This window comes from Hemiscyllium ocellatum, chromosome 12 (genome assembly GCF_020745735.1).
Source record: "Hemiscyllium ocellatum isolate sHemOce1 chromosome 12, sHemOce1.pat.X.cur, whole genome shotgun sequence".
NCBI lineage: Eukaryota > Metazoa > Chordata > Chondrichthyes > Orectolobiformes > Hemiscylliidae > Hemiscyllium > Hemiscyllium ocellatum.
Genome location: NC_083412.1, coordinates 29,622,978 through 29,640,905, shown reverse-complemented (window position 1 = coordinate 29,640,905; position 17,928 = coordinate 29,622,978). Strand labels below are relative to the sequence as shown.

At 40.4% G+C, this 17,928-nt stretch overlaps 1 protein-coding gene across 1 annotated transcript in view; it reads left to right on the top strand.

Annotated features, from left to right (window-relative positions):
* glra2 (glycine receptor, alpha 2) overlaps positions 1 to 17,928 on the top strand; it is a 195,874-nt gene that overhangs the window by 98,527 nt on the left and 79,419 nt on the right. Inside the window, exons 5-6 of the mRNA XM_060832961.1 lie at positions 5,482 to 5,564; positions 6,048 to 6,185. Coding sequence (XP_060688944.1) covers positions 5,482 to 5,564; positions 6,048 to 6,185 — 221 coding nt within the window. The remainder of the gene's footprint in view (positions 1 to 5,481; positions 5,565 to 6,047; positions 6,186 to 17,928) is intronic.

Sequence of the window (17,928 nt, the reverse complement as noted above, 5' to 3'; positions counted from 1 at the left end):
CAGTCTGAACAGCACATGAAACACATTGATAGTTCTGTTCTAATAATATGATTCTAAATTTGTTATATTCATTGACAGACGAACATGAAAACATAATTTGGACGAATTCGTTCTTGACTGTTTTTTAGATAAATTCTGACTATAAGCACATTCAATGTAGTCTGTGTTATATTCTGTCACACTTAATTATCTTTTGGATTGCTGTTTATACAACTTCCTCCAAAAGGCTCAGTGAATAAAAACATTGCATTTTTGAGTACTATTCCATGCAGATTAGGAGGCTCCCAGGTTCCCTGGTCTGCAATGAATTTGCTCTTCTCAGTTGAAGTGGTGGGTTTCTAAGAGAAACCAATGAAGGGAAAGAGCAGTCAGAGACCTCACTTCCTAATTGTAGTCCAGTGGCAATTGCTGGGATGAGTATGGGTGTTACTTGAAGCTGAAAACTGGGTAATGTCTTTTATGACCACAGAGCTATTGAGTCATAGAGTAATAGAGATGTGCAGCATGGAAACAGATGCCTGGGTCCAACTTGTGTATGCCTAATCCCAATGTAGTCCCATTTGCCAGCACTATCCCTCTAAACCCTTTCTATTCATATACCCATCCAGATGCCTTTTAAATGCTGTAATTGTACCAGCCTCCCCCACTTCCTCTGGCAGCTCATTCCATACACACATCACTCTCTGTATGAAAAGGTTGCCCCTTAGGTCCCTTTTAAATCTTTCCTGTCTCACCCTGAACCTATGCTCTCTTGCTGTAACTTCCCCTGTGAGAAATGGGCAGGAGTGAAGTGTCAAGGATTTCCTGGCACCCATTGAGTTATATTGCAACAGGAGTGACTGCAGTGAATAGGAGGTGGAAAACCAAAAAAAGGAAGCCAAAAATGATTTTTCTTACTTGCAGATCTTTCACTCAGTAACATTTACATTTGCTCGGAAACAGTATATTTCTCTTTTCAAAAAAATACTATTTAAGTCATGTCTAAATTAAAAATAACTTGCTCTAATATGTGCCTTAGATGTAGCAGGGTTGAAAGGGTTCAGAAAAGGTTTACAAGGATGTTGCCAGGTATGGAAGGTTTGAGCTATAGGGAGAGGCTGAACAGGCTGGGGCTGTTTTTCCTGAAGCGTCGGACGCTGAGGGGTGACCCTATAGAGGTTTATAAAATCATGAGGGGCATTGATAGGGTAAATAGTCAAGGCCTTTTCACTGGGTGGGGGAGTCCAGAACTAGAGAGCATAGGTTTATGGTGAGAAGGGAAAAGTATAAGAGGGACCTAAGGGGCAACATTTTCACACAGAGGATGGTACGTGTATAGAATGAGCTACCGAAGGAAGTGGTGGAGGCTGGTACAATTGCAACATTTAAAAGGCATCTGGATGGGTATATGAATAGGAAGGATTTAGAGGGATATAGGATATGGCAAGTGGTACTATACAATTTAGGATTTCTGATCAGCATGGATGAGTTGGACCAAAGAGTTTGTTTCCATGCTGTGCATCTCTATGACTCCAAGACTCTATGAATGTCACCAAGTGAGCTTGACATTGAGCCATGAAAGTACATAATAGGACATGTGACTAAAGACATGGTCAAAGTGATAGCTTTAAGGAGGTTTTTTTAGGAGTAAGAAGGGAGAATGAGACGTATAGGCTTAGCAAATGAAATTTTAATCTTTGAGCCAAAACAGTTTAAGTTTTGCTCGTCAATGGTGGGCAATTAAAGTAGCGGATGTGGAAAGCCCAAAATTTGTAGGAGTGCAGAGACTTCAGAGGGCTGGTGGTAGAGGAAGTTACAGAGATAGGGAGGTGGGTATCCAAGCAGGAATTTAAAATTTTTAAACTGCAGCATTGGTGGACAGAGAGCCAGAATTAGTGAATGAGAATAGAGTTATGGATAAGCTCTACTCATTTGCCTCAGTTCTAATGAATATCAGTACAAAATATTTTACCCAGGGGACAAGATAAGGCTGTAGGGCCAACATCTGCTTCCCTGAATACAGAAAATGACATGGTATTGTTTGAATCTCATTAGGTTACACTAAGCTATAACAGAGCTTGACAGTAAGTACCAGAAAAAGAGCCAGTGTTTTCATTGAATAATTGCCACCTTTGAATGTCTTTTGTTTGTTTCCAGTTTGTTGTGTTTTCTTGTAAATTCTATCAAGCGATAATGAAAATGTGGGACTTTTTTAAAAAAAAGACTTGCCCAGTGGTACAAAGTGTGGAGGAGTGGGCCACATATATTTATCTCAAGTATTTATGGAAAATATTTGATATACAATAGACCCAACATCTTCTGCAAAGACAAGCTAGCATGTTGGATAAAGAGTCTTTGCTAAAATGTGCTGAAAATAATGGGTCTGCAATGGCAAAATGAGCATATATACCTTTTTCTGGTGTTCAGAGTTTTCTAATATGCTCTTACCACTGACAATCAATCATACTTATGTAATGTCCCAGGAGAATAGAAGTGTGGAAACAGGCCATTTGAAGCATTGAGTGTGCACTGAACCTCCAGGGAGCATCCTACCTTGACCCACCCCATCCCTGTAACCCTGCATTTCCCACGGCTAATCCACCTAGCCTGCATGTCCCTAGGCACTCTGGGAAATTTAGCCAATGGAGGAAACCCACACATATATGAGGAGAATGTGCAAACTCCACGCAGATAGTTGTCCAAAGATAGAATTGAACCTGGGTCCCTGGCACTGTGAGGTAGTGGTGCTCATCACTAAGTCATCGTGCCCCAAATAAATGGAACAAAATGGCTTGGAACTAACTCACTGCCCAAGTACTATTTCTTTAAAACTGGCCTCTAAAGAGCATTAAAACCTACTGAATTTGTGACCCTAAAACCAGAATACTGCACTTTGCACTATGCTAAGGGCTAACACTATTCTGCCCTTGTCTGACAAATGAAGTTTGGCTCTGAATCAGTTGTGAGCCCAAATTTGGTGAAAGGCATATTTAAGTATCCAGATCAGTGTTCTCAGCTCCAGGATGTTTCTGCAAGAGTTCCTCAGGATAGTATTCTATTTTGAGCTCATTCAGCTCATTCGCTAATGATGCCCTCCATCATAAAATCAGAAGTAGGGACATTTGTTGTTAATTGTACAATGTTCAGCACCATTCAGCACTCCTCAGATACTGAAGAAGTCTGTGTTCAAGAGCAGTACAACCCGGATAATATCCTAGTTTAGGCTGTGAAGTGGCAAGTAATTTTCCCACCACACAAATGCCAGGCAATCATCACATGCAACAAAAGATAATCTAACCAATGCCCTTTGACGTTCAGTGGCACTGAAAGCCTCCATAATCAACATCCCAAGGATTACTATAGACCGGAAACTGAATTGGGAAAGATATACAAATATTGTGGCACAAGAATAGGTCAGACATTAAGAATCCTGCAGTGAGTAACTCACCTTCTATCTTCTCTGTCACCTAAAGTCAGTAGTATGATGAATACTGCACATTTACCTGGATGAATGAAGCTCCAAAACACTCAAAAGGCTTGACACCATCGAGGAGAAAGCAGCCTACTTTTCTGGCATTACGTCCAAAAACATTCATTTACTCCACCATTCATGCTTAGTAGCAGCAAAGTGTGCCATTTACAAAATGCCCTACAGAAATTACCAAGAAATGGCACCTTCCACACAACCACTGCCATCTAGAAGGACAAGGGCATTAAGTGCCTGTGGCACTGCCATCTGCAAGTTCTTCTCCAGCTACTCACTGTCCAAACTTGGAAATATATCACCATTCCTTCACTGTCACTGGGTCAAATTCCTGGGATTCCTTCCCTAAGGGCATGTGGGTCTACCTACAGCAGTAAAGAAGGCAGCTCACCACTACCTTCAAGGGCAACTAGGATTGGGCAGTAAGTGCTGGCCCAGCCAGTGACACCCACACAGCACTGAATGAGAGTAAGGAAATGGATCGGAGAGGAACAAAAGAGTTATTAAAACCAATGTGTGTGAACTGAATTAATATCAGAAATGACATGGTGCTAAATCTAAAGTGCTGTGCATTTTCCCACATGGCCTAATCACTGGATTAAGGCATTCTGATTTGAATTAATGCATACTGACTTTTTCTTTCATGAGAAAAGACAGGTTCCAAAATCTACCGTGGTATCAGCTGTAAGATTGCTAGATTTGAAAATGTGCATCTGGGTTTCTTCGAGTCCAGGCTCACTCAACTTTGGAATGACTTCACCCCTCCTCCCAGCAGCCCAGTTTTTAAAAATTCATTCACAAGATGTGGGTGTTGCTAGCTATAGCTAGCATTTATTGCCCAAAGGGCAGTTTAAGAGTCAACTGCATTGCTCTGGGTTTGGAGTCACATATAGGCCAGATTGGGTATGGATTCTTTCCATCAGTCAGAATGGATTTTTCTTGATAATCGACAATAGTTTCCACAGTGATCATTAGACTCTTCATTGCAGATTTTATCGACCTCAAGTTTCACCATCTGCCATGGTCCCCAGAATATTACCTGGGTCGCTGAATTAATAGGCCACTACAATACCACTCGGCCATTGCCTCCCCCTTATCAAAGCAGCTAATGTTGAAGGAGCCAGTGGGCTGCTGGCTTGCAGAATTGCAAAGAGACTCAAGTTTCTCCACAGCTTGAGGCCTCCTGCTGACAAGGTCAGTCAGTTCTGCTTGGCCTGCTATTGTCCGCCTGCTCTCTAACAGCAGTTAAATTCGATCACGTTGCATTATTAGACAGCATGATGTTCCTTTTCTCAGAGCGACTGCCTTCTGACCTCTGGGTGTAAGATTGCATTATAATCAAGCACAGTCTTTATGAAAAAGATAACTTCTGTGGCAAAGCAGTTTTCCACATTCAGCGAATCTTTGCACCAAAATGTTGTAAAGAACCACAAATGTCATATTTGTTTGTGTGATCTGTCAGTGCAATGAAAATAATGCGCAGTCCTTTCCTGAAGATCAACAAAAAAATTCCCTTAAATAAGAAGCAATTCTGCAGCATGATCTCATCTCCTTCAAGAGCTGGGTTGAAATCAAATGTATTGCACCGAGGGCAGCTTACCCTCACACCTATCTGTGTGGAGATGGATCCAGGTCACAAAAGTGAAACAGTGACTCCAATCTCAAAGCCTGACATGGATTAGGATAATTAATGTCTCTACACCATGGGAGGCAAAGCTAAAAGCAGAAGCTGGACTTTGTGTAAAAATCGGCCTAATTTTGTAAGTTCCAATACTGTCGTAGAATCTTATTAATGGGAGAGTCAACAATACCAAGAACTGTCCCTGTTGACCAGTCCCATTTCAAAAGATTCCACACGGGTACGGAAACCTTGCAAAATTAATTCCTTTGTGTCAATAATTGAAATGTATAAATCCACCATTACAAAGAAGATAAGAAAGAAGATAATTCCAGATCAGTGCATTTTTCGGTCTTCTGTAGGAAACTCATTACATGATATGCTGCCTATTTTTTTTCAGACTAACACTAACGTTATCCTGTCCAATGGATTTGAAAAATTTTCCAATGGATGTGCAGACATGTGCGATGCAATTGGAGAGCTGTAAGTAATTGGAATCCATGAGCATGTATACAAGTCAGGAACTGTTATTGCATCTCTACCAACAACAAATTACCAAAACTTTAGAATAATCATGTATGTTCTTAAATGTGCTATGATATTAATTTAACATCATGCATATAATCTTCAGTCCAATATGCTATTGTCCTTGATTTGTAACATTTCAAATAAAAGCCAATACAGTTGCTTTTCTTCATCTTCATTAGATGACTGGAATGCTTGGCTTACATCTGTCTCCGACCATTTCCATTATACCCTTGACCATACCCAACATCCTGCACATCGTCCATGGTTCATATCCTTGAAAACACATCTTCATCGGACGAAGATAAAGCTTCAGTAAGCCAGTCTTCATTTCCATCACTTTTCTTTATATCTTTTGGCATGCTTCAGCCATCTGTTTCATGAAATTTCTTTTGCTGATTCAATAAAAACTCCCATTGATTCCTTTGTGTTGGCCTGCAGTTGGATACACAATGAATGATCTGATTTTTGAGTGGCTGGATGGAGAGCCTGTGCAGGTTGCAGAAGGACTGACACTTCCACAGTTTCTTCTCAAGGATGAGAAGGAACTAAAATATTGTACAAAGCATTATAATACAGGTGGGTCTGATTTACTTTCCGAATAATGGAATCCATTAAGGGGAACTTATGGTTTGAGGGTAAAAAGTAATGTGGTCAGGTGGTCTCACTAAAACATTAACACTACTGTGGTTAGAACAAAATAATAAATCCATTGTTTTAGAGCAATACAGGTAGTAACTTCAAACAGAGCAAATCTTCATTGCTGCTGCTGCCACTCATCATTATCAGTCGAATTCTTAGCTTCCCAGAAGCAAAATTATTCCTTTAGTGCATGTCTCCTGCTGTACAATTAAACAATCTCTATTAAAACTGGAAGAGTTTTTCAAAGTTAACAGTAATCCAAGTGAACAGCAAATTTTGGATATTTAGATGCCTGCACTGCACAATCTCACTTCCATTAAGCTGAATGGAGAGCGGGTCATGGCCATCATCCTTCAATCTTTGAATTGCACTCTTATTGCATGAGAGCAACTAATCATCAAATCTATTCCAGTTCCTTCAACTGTTATGGTTAAATAGTTCATCTATTGTATTATTCCCTGGGGATGAACTTTTGTCTTCTATCTCCACAGAAATGGCAGGAACATGATAGGGTGAGGCCTATTTACCATCTCCCATCCTGCACTCACCCCTCACCCAACTTACTGATCATGAAATGCCTTCTTCATGTCAATGTCCAAAGTGGGTTGGAAGCCAGAATCTGATCTCCCATTTTGTCTCACTCCTGCTGTCCCTTGTTACCACTTATCCAGGGTAAATGAGCCCATGTCCCTAAAGCACAGCAACAGAGAGGGGAGAGCAAGTAGAATATTTCTCACCTTGTGTTTTGGCTTATTTGCCTGGGTTCAGGTCATGGCATCTTCATGGTTCATCTGCTCCTCACCACCTCCTATAATGCTGCGGCACTGCTATACTTTCCTCACTTCCACCAATGCACTCTCTCTCCTTGTGACAAAAAAACCTGTTGCGCGCAGGGATTAAGAAACAAACCAGGGAAATGGGCTTGGATTGGAGCACTATTGAAGACACAGTTAGATGGCCATTCTGCTGAAACCACCATCCTAAGGCAAAGGCAGCCCCATATCTCCTGCAATGATCATCATAGTATTTAGCTTGCTGTCAGTTTATAACGAGTTTGCTGTTTAGCTGTAGATCAGATTAAATGCTGATCCTGCCAGCAATGCTAACCTTCCAACAACAAATCAACAAAAAAGTCTATTTTGTAATGGGTAACTATAACTCTATTGGTGTTGTAATTTTGGTTATTCAGCAACTGGCCACATATTCACCTTCAATTAATATGTACTCATTTAGTGGTATGTTGCATGTTTAACAACAGTGATTATGGTTCAATGTTAATCCATTGGCTCTGGTAAAATTCCGTTTCATGATGTGACTAGTTATTAAGTAAATGTAAGTTCTTTCTATTTCCTTAATGACATTGAACAAAACTGTTAAGCATTGACGTTTGCATTAGCTCTTTATTCGATGTTGTTTACTGCAAGTAGCCAGATGACACTTGCATTGCAATGATCTCTCTTGAGATGTACCTATCCTTATAAACAGCCTTATTACGTAGCCAGGGCAGAATGAATACATCCAAAAGCAGATAATTTTTGGAGGACCCTTTGGAAGCAAAGCCATGCCAGATGCAAATGTGAACAGATGTCACCTGTAGTGTAGATTATTGGTGTCCACTACTATCTTTTCTAGCAAGGTACTGTTCGAGATTTTATTTCGATTGATACTGTGTTTTTCCTAACAGTGGAAACAATAACAGACCTGATTATGAACATTGCCAAATCAAAACAGTTGGTAAGCAGTTTGGCTAGTTGTAGAGTACAAGTCTTCAGTGTCATTATTATACAAGAAGAATGGTGTTTGTGTTGTGTAAGTGTGCCTTCAATTAAAGCTAGCCGTATCAATGCATAACATTTCCATTTTTGATCTCAGTGATTTTTTTTAAGAAGTTTCAAACAATAACTAATAATGTATTCAAATACAAATGATTCAGACGCATTTGCTACCATTTTTTAAGTGAATCATCTGAGCCAGACATAAATAAACAGACTTGAGAAAAACGACACTTTTTTATATTGCAAGAGAAAAGCATGCTAATTGGTTGAGCCATCAATGGCATGGAGGTGCATCCAGAACAGTTAACTGTCAATCAGAATTCTCCGACCAGGCAGATAGACTCTGATTGGTCAGGTGAAAGTTTGACAGTTAATTGTTATTGCCTCATCTCCACGCCAATGATGGCTCAACCAATCAACACACTCTTCTCATGCTGCATAAAATGATGTTCCTTTCTTCAACTCTGCTTCTCGCCTCCTAGTTTTGATGAGTGTAAGACAAAATGTTTCACCTTCTTGACTCCTTCTATCAATTGATCAAGTGAATTCTCAACCATCAAATGGGTTCAAATTTGCTTCAGTTCTTTGCTTGAGTCACACATAAATTGATAGATCTGTTGGGTTTGGGCCCAATGCAATTCTCCTCTTGTTAACTGCATTCACTGTTTGTGTCTCAGAGCAGACATTTTTTCTTGAAAGCTTTTACCCTTTTATGAGCTTCATTCATTGAGGTTGAGCTGCCACTCCAGTGATTTTATTTTTCCTCCCTACTGAGGAACATACACAACATGGTGTTACTTCACTAGCCATCAGAAAACAAATCAGATTTCTATTCAGTCAAATAAGGTGCCCAGTAGGTAATCTTAAGCTGGGTGGCTTGGGTTGGGTGGAAAGTTAAAAACAGCAAAAATCTCAAACCCATCCAGTTTTCTGGTGGTGAGGTGAACAACAAGCAACTAATCCACTCTCTGGTGCTGAGTTGACCACTGAAAATGGAATACTGAAAAGTTCAAACACATCCTAATGCTGAAGTTTTGTAGTTTTGTGGTATTTGGGTAAAATCTATACTTTAGGATTTCCTGAGTAGAACTATTCACCTCTGATGTGAATCTCTGGTCTATTACACATCAGGAAAATATTAGGGAGGATTGATAGACAATCAGGACTTATATTTTCCATCTTTGCATTGCCAGAAAAGTGCTGATAGTAGACAAGTCAAAAATGCACCTGCCTTGATTAAGCTATGAAAATGTACCACCTTTTATTTTCTAGCATTTAAAAGCCTGTTAGGAATTCTGTTCATTGACCATAACATTCAAAATGATGTGCACTTTATAGTTTCTGTTCTTCAGGTTGCATTTTTGTTCATCAGGTAACCTAATTATTCTTCATTTTTCCTTGCCCCATATATTGTCAGATCTATCATAATAATAGTGGGGAACTGTTTGAATCTAAATATTATACTAAATTCTAATACTGTTCTAAATTAGTGGTTATAACTGCTGCCTCTTAGGTCCAAGGACCCAGATTTGATTTGGGTGACTGTCCGTTTGGAGTTTGCATGCTGTCCCTGTGTCTGTGTGGGTCTCCATTGGGTGCTCTGGTTTCCTCCCATTGTCCAAAGATGTGCTGGTTAGGTGGATCAGTCATGGTTTATGCAGGGTTATGGGGATAGGGTAGGGGGGTTTGGGTCTGGATGGGATGCTCTTCGGAAGGTTGGTACAAACTTAACGGCTGAATGGCCTGTTTTTGTACTTGTAGGGATTCTATGATGCACACTTGAATGTTATGAAAGTAACTGCAATACCTTGACTGGTAGCTTTCAATCATTATTTTGCTGTGATTCATGCTTTAAATTGCTGGGTAGAGATAGGGAGCAGTCATTTTGTGGAGAATTTCTCCTGCTGTGCTCATATGAAGCTTTGTTTTCTTGATATTACAAATGGGGAATGTGGGTTACAAACTACATTTTCCTTTTTAAATAAAAGGTCAGAAGAGACAATGATAGCTTCCAGAAAAAACTGACAACTTAAATTATTATTGTTTTTTTAATGTGGTGATGAGGATTTACACTGAAAATGCATCAGCATGTGAGTTTGTTTCAATATAAACTATATTTCAATATTGTTCAATATCAACACGACCAACTATCCTTAGTAGCCACACACTCAGATGACAAGCAATATGAGTTCGACTGGGACAACACTACTATTATAGGACAAGCCAAACACAGAACAGCCAGGGAATTCCTAGAGGCATGGCACTCATCCACAGATTCAATCAATAAGCACATCGACCTGGACCCAATATACCGACCACTGCAGTGGACAGCTGGAACTGACAACCGGAAGAGGCAGATATAAATCACTATAAATGCTGGAGGAAACATCACAGAAGCGCTTCACAGTAGGCTCCCAAGCACTGAGGATGTCACCTAGACAGGGGACGAAACGTCTGCAATACAAATTCTCAGCTCGGCGAACAGAACCACAACAACGAGCACCCGAGCTACAAATCTTCTCCCAAACTTATATTTCAATATGCCCTGTGTTTCATTCAGATGAGAAATAGAATTATAATATTGATGGATTTAAAACTAGCATAAGAATTGTGAATGCTGAAGGCAGCAAGTTTTTTGGAGGGTATATAGGGATTGGAGGGTCTGAGACACCTCATGATTTAGCATTGGGAGTCCTGGAGTCCATCATTAGGTTCAAGGCCAGGATTGGAGCTATGATAGGGGGATTGAGGAATTAGGAGCAGCAGTGATGGGGAGGAAGTTGGGAGCAGTGATTGGTTCCTTCAACGTACAGTAAGGAGGAGCACAGATCTTGATTATAGTATGTTACTTGTTTGTCTTCTCGGAGGCTGTACAAGGTCTCCAATTTTCATGTGTTGTAGTCTTTGATGATACTTGCTGTCTCAGGGAAAACTAACGTTGCATTGAGTCCATGATAATGGCAGTAAGCTCTGTATTTACATATGCTGAAACAGTCACGCTAGCCTGAGCTGTGGGGTAAAAGATGCCACTTTGTTTGCAACATGGTGATTAGCACATCTCCTGCACCCCAGTGACCTAGCCTCAACCTATCCTTCAACTAACATCACAAGAACAGATGATATCATAATGGATTGCCTTTTTGTTGTTTTGGGGACCTTAATGTGTGTCAATTACTGTGCTTGTTGCAACAATACACACACTTTAAAAGTATTTAACTTGCCTGTGAAGGTCTTTGAAATCTCCCAAGGTCATGAAAAGTGGTATACGAGTACAAATTCTTTCCTTTTTTCTCTTTAGTATCTCTACATTCTACAAAGTGTTTGTATCGCATATATTTCTGTCCTTTGGAAATTGTAACCAGTGGAGCCCTCATACCTCAGCCTTGAGTAGTACTTGCTCTGGTAGGAGCACAGGAATGTAAAATAAATACTCTGCAATCCATCTGACTGGTCTAAAAACTTAATAGTGTACAATCACTGGCAAATACCAATCTGCATCTCCCTTAAATCCTTCTTCATGTTCAGTGTTTATTGTGTTCCTGGGTTATCCATTTCACATGGTTACCACCTCAGTGTTAAACTCATTTAATCTGAAATGGCTGTGAACCTTCCAGAGCCAAAACTTGATTTATCTCTCCTTGTTTTTGAATCTTGAATCTATCATTGAAGGTCAGTTTATATTTTCCTGAAATATTTTGAAAATAGCGATCCTTCTTTAGCATTCCTAATGTCATAGAATCCTTACAGTGTGGAAACAGGCCATTTGGCCCAACAATTCCACTCCAACTCTCCGAAGAGCAACCCACCCAAACCCACTCCTCTACGTTCCCCCTGACTAATGCACCTAACCTGCACACTATGGACATTTTTTTAGCATGACCAATTCACCTGACCTGCACATCTTTGAACTGTACAAGGAAACTGGAACACCTGGAGGAAACCCAAACAGACATGGGGAGAATGTGCAAACTCCACACAGACAGTCACCCAATTGAACCCGGGCCGCTGGAGCTGTGAGGCAGCAGTGGTTAACCACCTGAGCCACCATGCCGTCCTATGTTCTTAAATAAAAAACTAAGCTAAAATGTGCTAAAAGAAAATCACTTGCCCATGACAAAAAATCTACTTGAGGTGGTTAAGTTCTTGAGCTGCCATTTTACTTTAACAATCTACTACCACCCTTGAAGCATTTTTTTAAAAAACAAACTCATATCCTTTAGTCACTGTAGGATTCATTGATTCTCTGTAACACCATGAGATACAGAAGCAAAATTAGGCCATTCGGCCAATCAAGTCTGTTCTGCCATTCAATCACAACAGATATGTTTCTCAACCCCATGCTCTTGCCTTCTCCCCCTAACCCTTGAGCCCATTACTAATGAAGAGCCTAACTACCTCTCACTTGAATACACTCAATGAATTGGCCTCCACAGTCTTCTGTGACAATGAGTTCCACAGATTAATCACCATCTGGCTGAAGAAATTGTCCCTTATCTCTATTCTAAAGGGTCATCCCTTCACTGTGAGGGAATGCCCCAGGTCCTTGTCTCTCCTTCTAGTGGAAGTACCTTCTCCACATCCAATCTATCTAGGTCTCTTAGTATGTTGTAAGTATTAATGAGACCTTCCTCATCCTTCTAAACTCCACTGAGTATATAATTAGAGTGCTGAGCTGTCCCTCATTAGTCAAGCCCTTCTTCCCAAGGATCATCCTTTGAACCTGTTTTTGACCCTCTCCAACGCTAGCGCAATCTTCATTCAGTAGCCCAAAACTGCTCACAATATTCCATGTGGAGTCTGACCAAAGACTTATACAGCCTCAGCAGTAGATCTCTGCTCTTGAATTCTAGCCCTCTTGAAATGAATGTCAACATTGCATTTGCTGCTTTAATTGCCAAATGAACCTGCCTGTTAACGTTAAGAAGGTTCTGAGCTAGGACTGCTAATCCCTTTGTTTTTCAGATTTCTGAAGTCTTTCTCTGTTTAGAAAATGGTCTCTATCTCGATTCTTGCTACCGAATGCAAAATTTCTCACATTGTATTACATCTGCCACTCCTTTGTCCTATCTCCTAGCCCGTCCAAATCTTTCTGCAGCCCTCCTGCTTCTGCAGCACGACATGTCCCTGCACCTATATTTATGTCACCTACAAACTTAACAGCACTGCCCTCAGTTCCTTTGTCTAGATTGCTAATTTTTACGTATGATGAATAATTGGGAATGGATGTATCAGAGGGACATTGTGAGGGACAATGGTGGAGTGGATGGACCATGGAGGTCGTAAGATGACATTGGGAAAATCTGGGGTTGACCAAATATGAGAGTGAGGACTATTGGGCCTTAGGTCTTAAATTGGAATGGAATGAAGTCCCACATCACTGAGGTGACATAGTAAACAGCTTGCCTTGGCAAACGGCAGCTCCTGTGGCTGTCCCCAAATATGGCTGTTTGAATTACAGTGAGCATTACACCTCCCACCCCAGACCAAGAAGACCCCATCTTTGTTGGCACTTTCTCCCAATATGGGCATGGGAAGCTGGGAATATTTCCAGGTTTCTCGAGATTCAATGAACAGCAAGTCTTTGTGGTCATTCTTCATCCTTGTCTTCTCTGACTTCTGATCCACCAGCACCTCAATTTGGAAATTCCCAACCTTGGATTCAAACCCCTTCAAGGCTATGATCCTGCCTATCCCTGAAACAGCACCCCAAAAACCTGATTGGGGTTGTTAACCTGAGCCAATCAGGGAGCCTTGGCTGACATAATTAAACAGGGGGGTTCAGAGACTGCTCACTTCAAGGACTGACTGTGAGCTAGCTGGCCAAAGCCAATATACTGTGCACACTTCAATAAAGGGTGACTTGGTGACGGGATACCAGCCTCCGTGCAGTTATTTCACTTGCCCTTTACAAAGCTTCTTAAAAATGCACAACTATGAATGTTGCCTCCAGCAGGATATTTTACCTAACGCTTATGCTATCCCTCATAACATAAAACTGTGCATTAAAAAAAACCCAACAAAATTGTTGATGGCAGCTGGTTATTATGTAGAAACATTGGATTCACAGGCTAAAGACAAGCAATTAGACTCCAATTGAGAAGAATGCTTCAAATGGTCACAAATAAGATGGAGCCGGAGACCTTATACCATCAGGTCACATGCTATGATACAATTATGCAATCATGTACATATCTCTTAAGGGTATACTAACATACTGTTCCTCTTTAAGGTTTACTGAGACACTGATCATGAGACAAAATGCAACATCCACCTCTTTTAATAAGATTATAGTCAACTAAATGCATTGTTCCTTTGGTTATTCAGCATGAGGTTTTACCTGGTTACGTTGCTATGAGGAAACATAGGGTGTTTACCTACACTGAAGCCCTGTAGTAGATGTTTTAGGAACTCTTCATTACATGTGTTTGAAGCAGTTGCTATGTGACAGTGGTACTTTGAGTATAGTATGCTGGCAGTATGAAACTCCCTAGCTGTTTACTCAGGTGCAACTTAAATCCCTTTTTCATTGCTTTAAGCACATCTGATTACATCAGGTAAACAAGCATCTTCTAAATTGCCGGAAGAGCAAAGCTCAACCAGGCCTGAGCAGAATGCTCAGTGCTATCCCAGAACTCCTCTGTGTGTGTTGTAGCTCATTGACTCTGACAGAACTGATACTGTGACATTAGTTCACTGCATCTCTCCTCTATTCAACATCATCAGAGGAATTGACTTGGAAAAATTACTCTACCTTCCTCTGTGAAGGAAGTAGGTTAGAATGGGCTCTTAGAATGACATGGTAACTGAAGCCTCAGGGTTAATAATAACTATATAAATATATTGGTGTTAGTACTGGTCTCTTATGTTCAAAAACGAAGGCAAAATAATGCATATTCTAGAAATTGGAAACAAAAACAAAGTGCTGAAGAAACTCAACATGCCTGGCAATATCTATGGAGAGAAAAGCAGTTTGAGTCCAGTATGAATTGTAACTCATAATTGAACACAGTGTCAAAATATCACCAAGGACTGAAGCAGTTCAAGTGGATGGTTCATCAATAGCTTCTCTTCGGAAATTGAGGATGGAAATTGATGTTAGCCTAGCCAGTGACATCCAAATCCTAGGAAAAGTGGACATCGCATTGGGTAGACTTTTGTGTGCTGCTTGTGTGGTTAGTTTGGTGGCAAGGTATTTAATCGGGTACAATGATACTGTATGGGGAATCTGCAACCTTCCCAGCTCCATCCGGGATGGAAAGGCCTTCCTGACTCTCTCCCATCCCTCCTTCCACAACCAAATGAAGTAGGAAATTAATACCCTCCTTAGGGCAGAATCCTGCTATCACTGGTGTTAATGCAGCAATGAGCAGGGAACAGGTTTATTTGATCAGAAACACAGCAAATAAACTCTTGTCATATTACCTTGTGGGTTGTCAGGATGTGGCTGATAAGTTTCCTCATTCAAAGACACTCATTGCCTGTTCAAGGAACCCAACAGAGAATGCCACTTGATGCTGATTTTCCTCACAATCAGATCCCCTCTGTGACATGTATATCGTTTCAGCAAACAAAATTAATGCAGAGAGAAAAATACAGTCATATGTTTATTCCTTTTAAAAAAGGACAAAACTAGCTTAAAAATCCAACCTCGACATGCCAGTTCAATATATTGGTATTTTTCCCATTTTGTATGTATCTTAGAATCTCTACAGAGTAGAAACAGGCCATTCAGTCCAAATGTTCAAACCCTCTGAAGAGCACCCACCCAGACCCATTCTCTTACTCCATTACTCTACATTTAACCCTAACTAACAGCACATCCCTGAACACTATGGTCAGTTTAGCACAGCCAATTCACCTAACCTGCACATCCTTTGGATTGTGGGAGGAAACCCACACAGACACAGAGACAGTGTGCAAACTTCACACGGACAGTCGCCTGCGGTTGGGATTGAACCTGGTTCCCTGAAGCTGTGAGGCAGCAGCACTGAGCCACCATGCCACCCTATATGGTATGGCTAATGTTGGTGGCACAGCTTGTCAGGAGCAGGTGAATGGTAGTATGGTGCCAGTATTTGTTTGAGGTTAGTGAGTTCACTGCTGACCAGAATCAGAGGTTTCCTTAAACACTGATCAGATGCACAGCCAAATTCCTGATCCACACTCACTGACAGGAAGGCTCCATAACCTACTAAATATTATAAAAGTTCAGGACATAGCTGGAAAAATATCATTGTTTTCCAAATGTTGAATCCCTTAGGTTTGAGGGAGTTGCACCACAACCTACAGGATAACAATATTAATACAGCACTTGATAGTCAACCTGGGTGTATGGCAAATAATTAATTGTAAATAATCATGGTGAATATGATGGTCACTTTAATAAACCTAGCAAAACATATCTTACCACAAAACTGTGCCGATTTTATACTGTGGGATATTAGTTACTTTGATAAGATTATTCCTCACTCTATATTGTGCAAAATTGTGAAGGAGATTAACTAAAAGGGAAAGTTGCCTATACAAAAATGAGCAGAAGGTGAAGCCAGCCATTTCTCGCAGTCACTGTGCAGTAGCAACGTGAATGGTATTCTGAACCAGCAGAATGCTGCCATCAGACCAAAAAATATATTCTGTCTAATGACACAAATAGTATGCAGTGAATGAATTTCAGTGATAATAGGATGCCAATTTTGAAGACTATTTGTCACAATTACAAACACAGCTTATCAAACTCAATGGTAAGGCCCTGGGGAGTGTTGCTGAACAGAGACCTTGGAGTGCAGGTTCATAGTTCCTTGAAAGTGAAGTCACAGGTAGTTAGGTTAGTGAAGAAGACATTTGCTATGCTTTCCTTTATTGGTCAGTGCATTGAGTACAGGAGTTGGGAGGTCATGTTACGGCTGTACAGAACATTGGTTAGGCCCCTATTGAGATACTGCATTCAGTTCTAATGTCCCTGGTATAGGAAGGATGTTGTGAAACTTGAAAGAGTTCAGAAAAGATTTATAAGGATGTTACTGGAGTTGGAATGTTTGAACTACAGGGAGATGCTGAATAGACTGGGGCTATTTCCCCTGGAGTGTCAGAGGCTGAGAGTGATCTTATAGAGGTTTTAAAAAATCATGAGAAGCATGGACAGGGTAAATAGACAAGGTCTTTTCCCTGAGATGGGGGAATCAAAAACTAGAGGGCATACATTTAAAGTGAGTAGGGAAAGATTTAAAAGGGATCCAACAGGCAAATTTTTAATGCAGAGATTGGCGCATGTATGGAATGAGATACTAGAGAAAATGATGGAGGCTGGTACAATTTTAGTATTTAAAAGGCATCTGATGGGTACATGAGTAGAAAGGGTTTCGTGGAATATGAGCCAAGTGCTGGTAAATGAGACTAGATTAGTTTAGGAAACCTGGTCATGAATGAGTTGGACCGAAGGGTCTGTTTCTATGGCTCTCTGACTCTAACTGCACATCCCATGAACTGTTCACAACAGTCAAAGTATTGATCATACTTAACCAACCTACTCTTGCAAAACTCAGTACGTAATGCCCAACATTAGATGTGGTTCTATGATTAGACCATACTTGCTGAATAAAACCAAATGTGTACAAAGATTTTAATATTAATTTACAATAAGCTAAATATTGATCTCAGAATGACTTTATGCACTTAGGAGCTGTAGGAAAAAGGAACATTCCAAGTTTGATGCTTATTTTTATGTATAAAACAAAAACTTGTAGGGGAAAGAGGCCGATAATTCCTTAGTGCAATCCCCATAGAAACACATTGACCAATGGGAATTGATATCTCACCTAATCAGGAACCTTTCCTCATATAGTAAGAACTGTTGTTCCCTTTGAAATATGGCCCTCATATGGGTAAAAGGAAAAACAAGTTTCAAC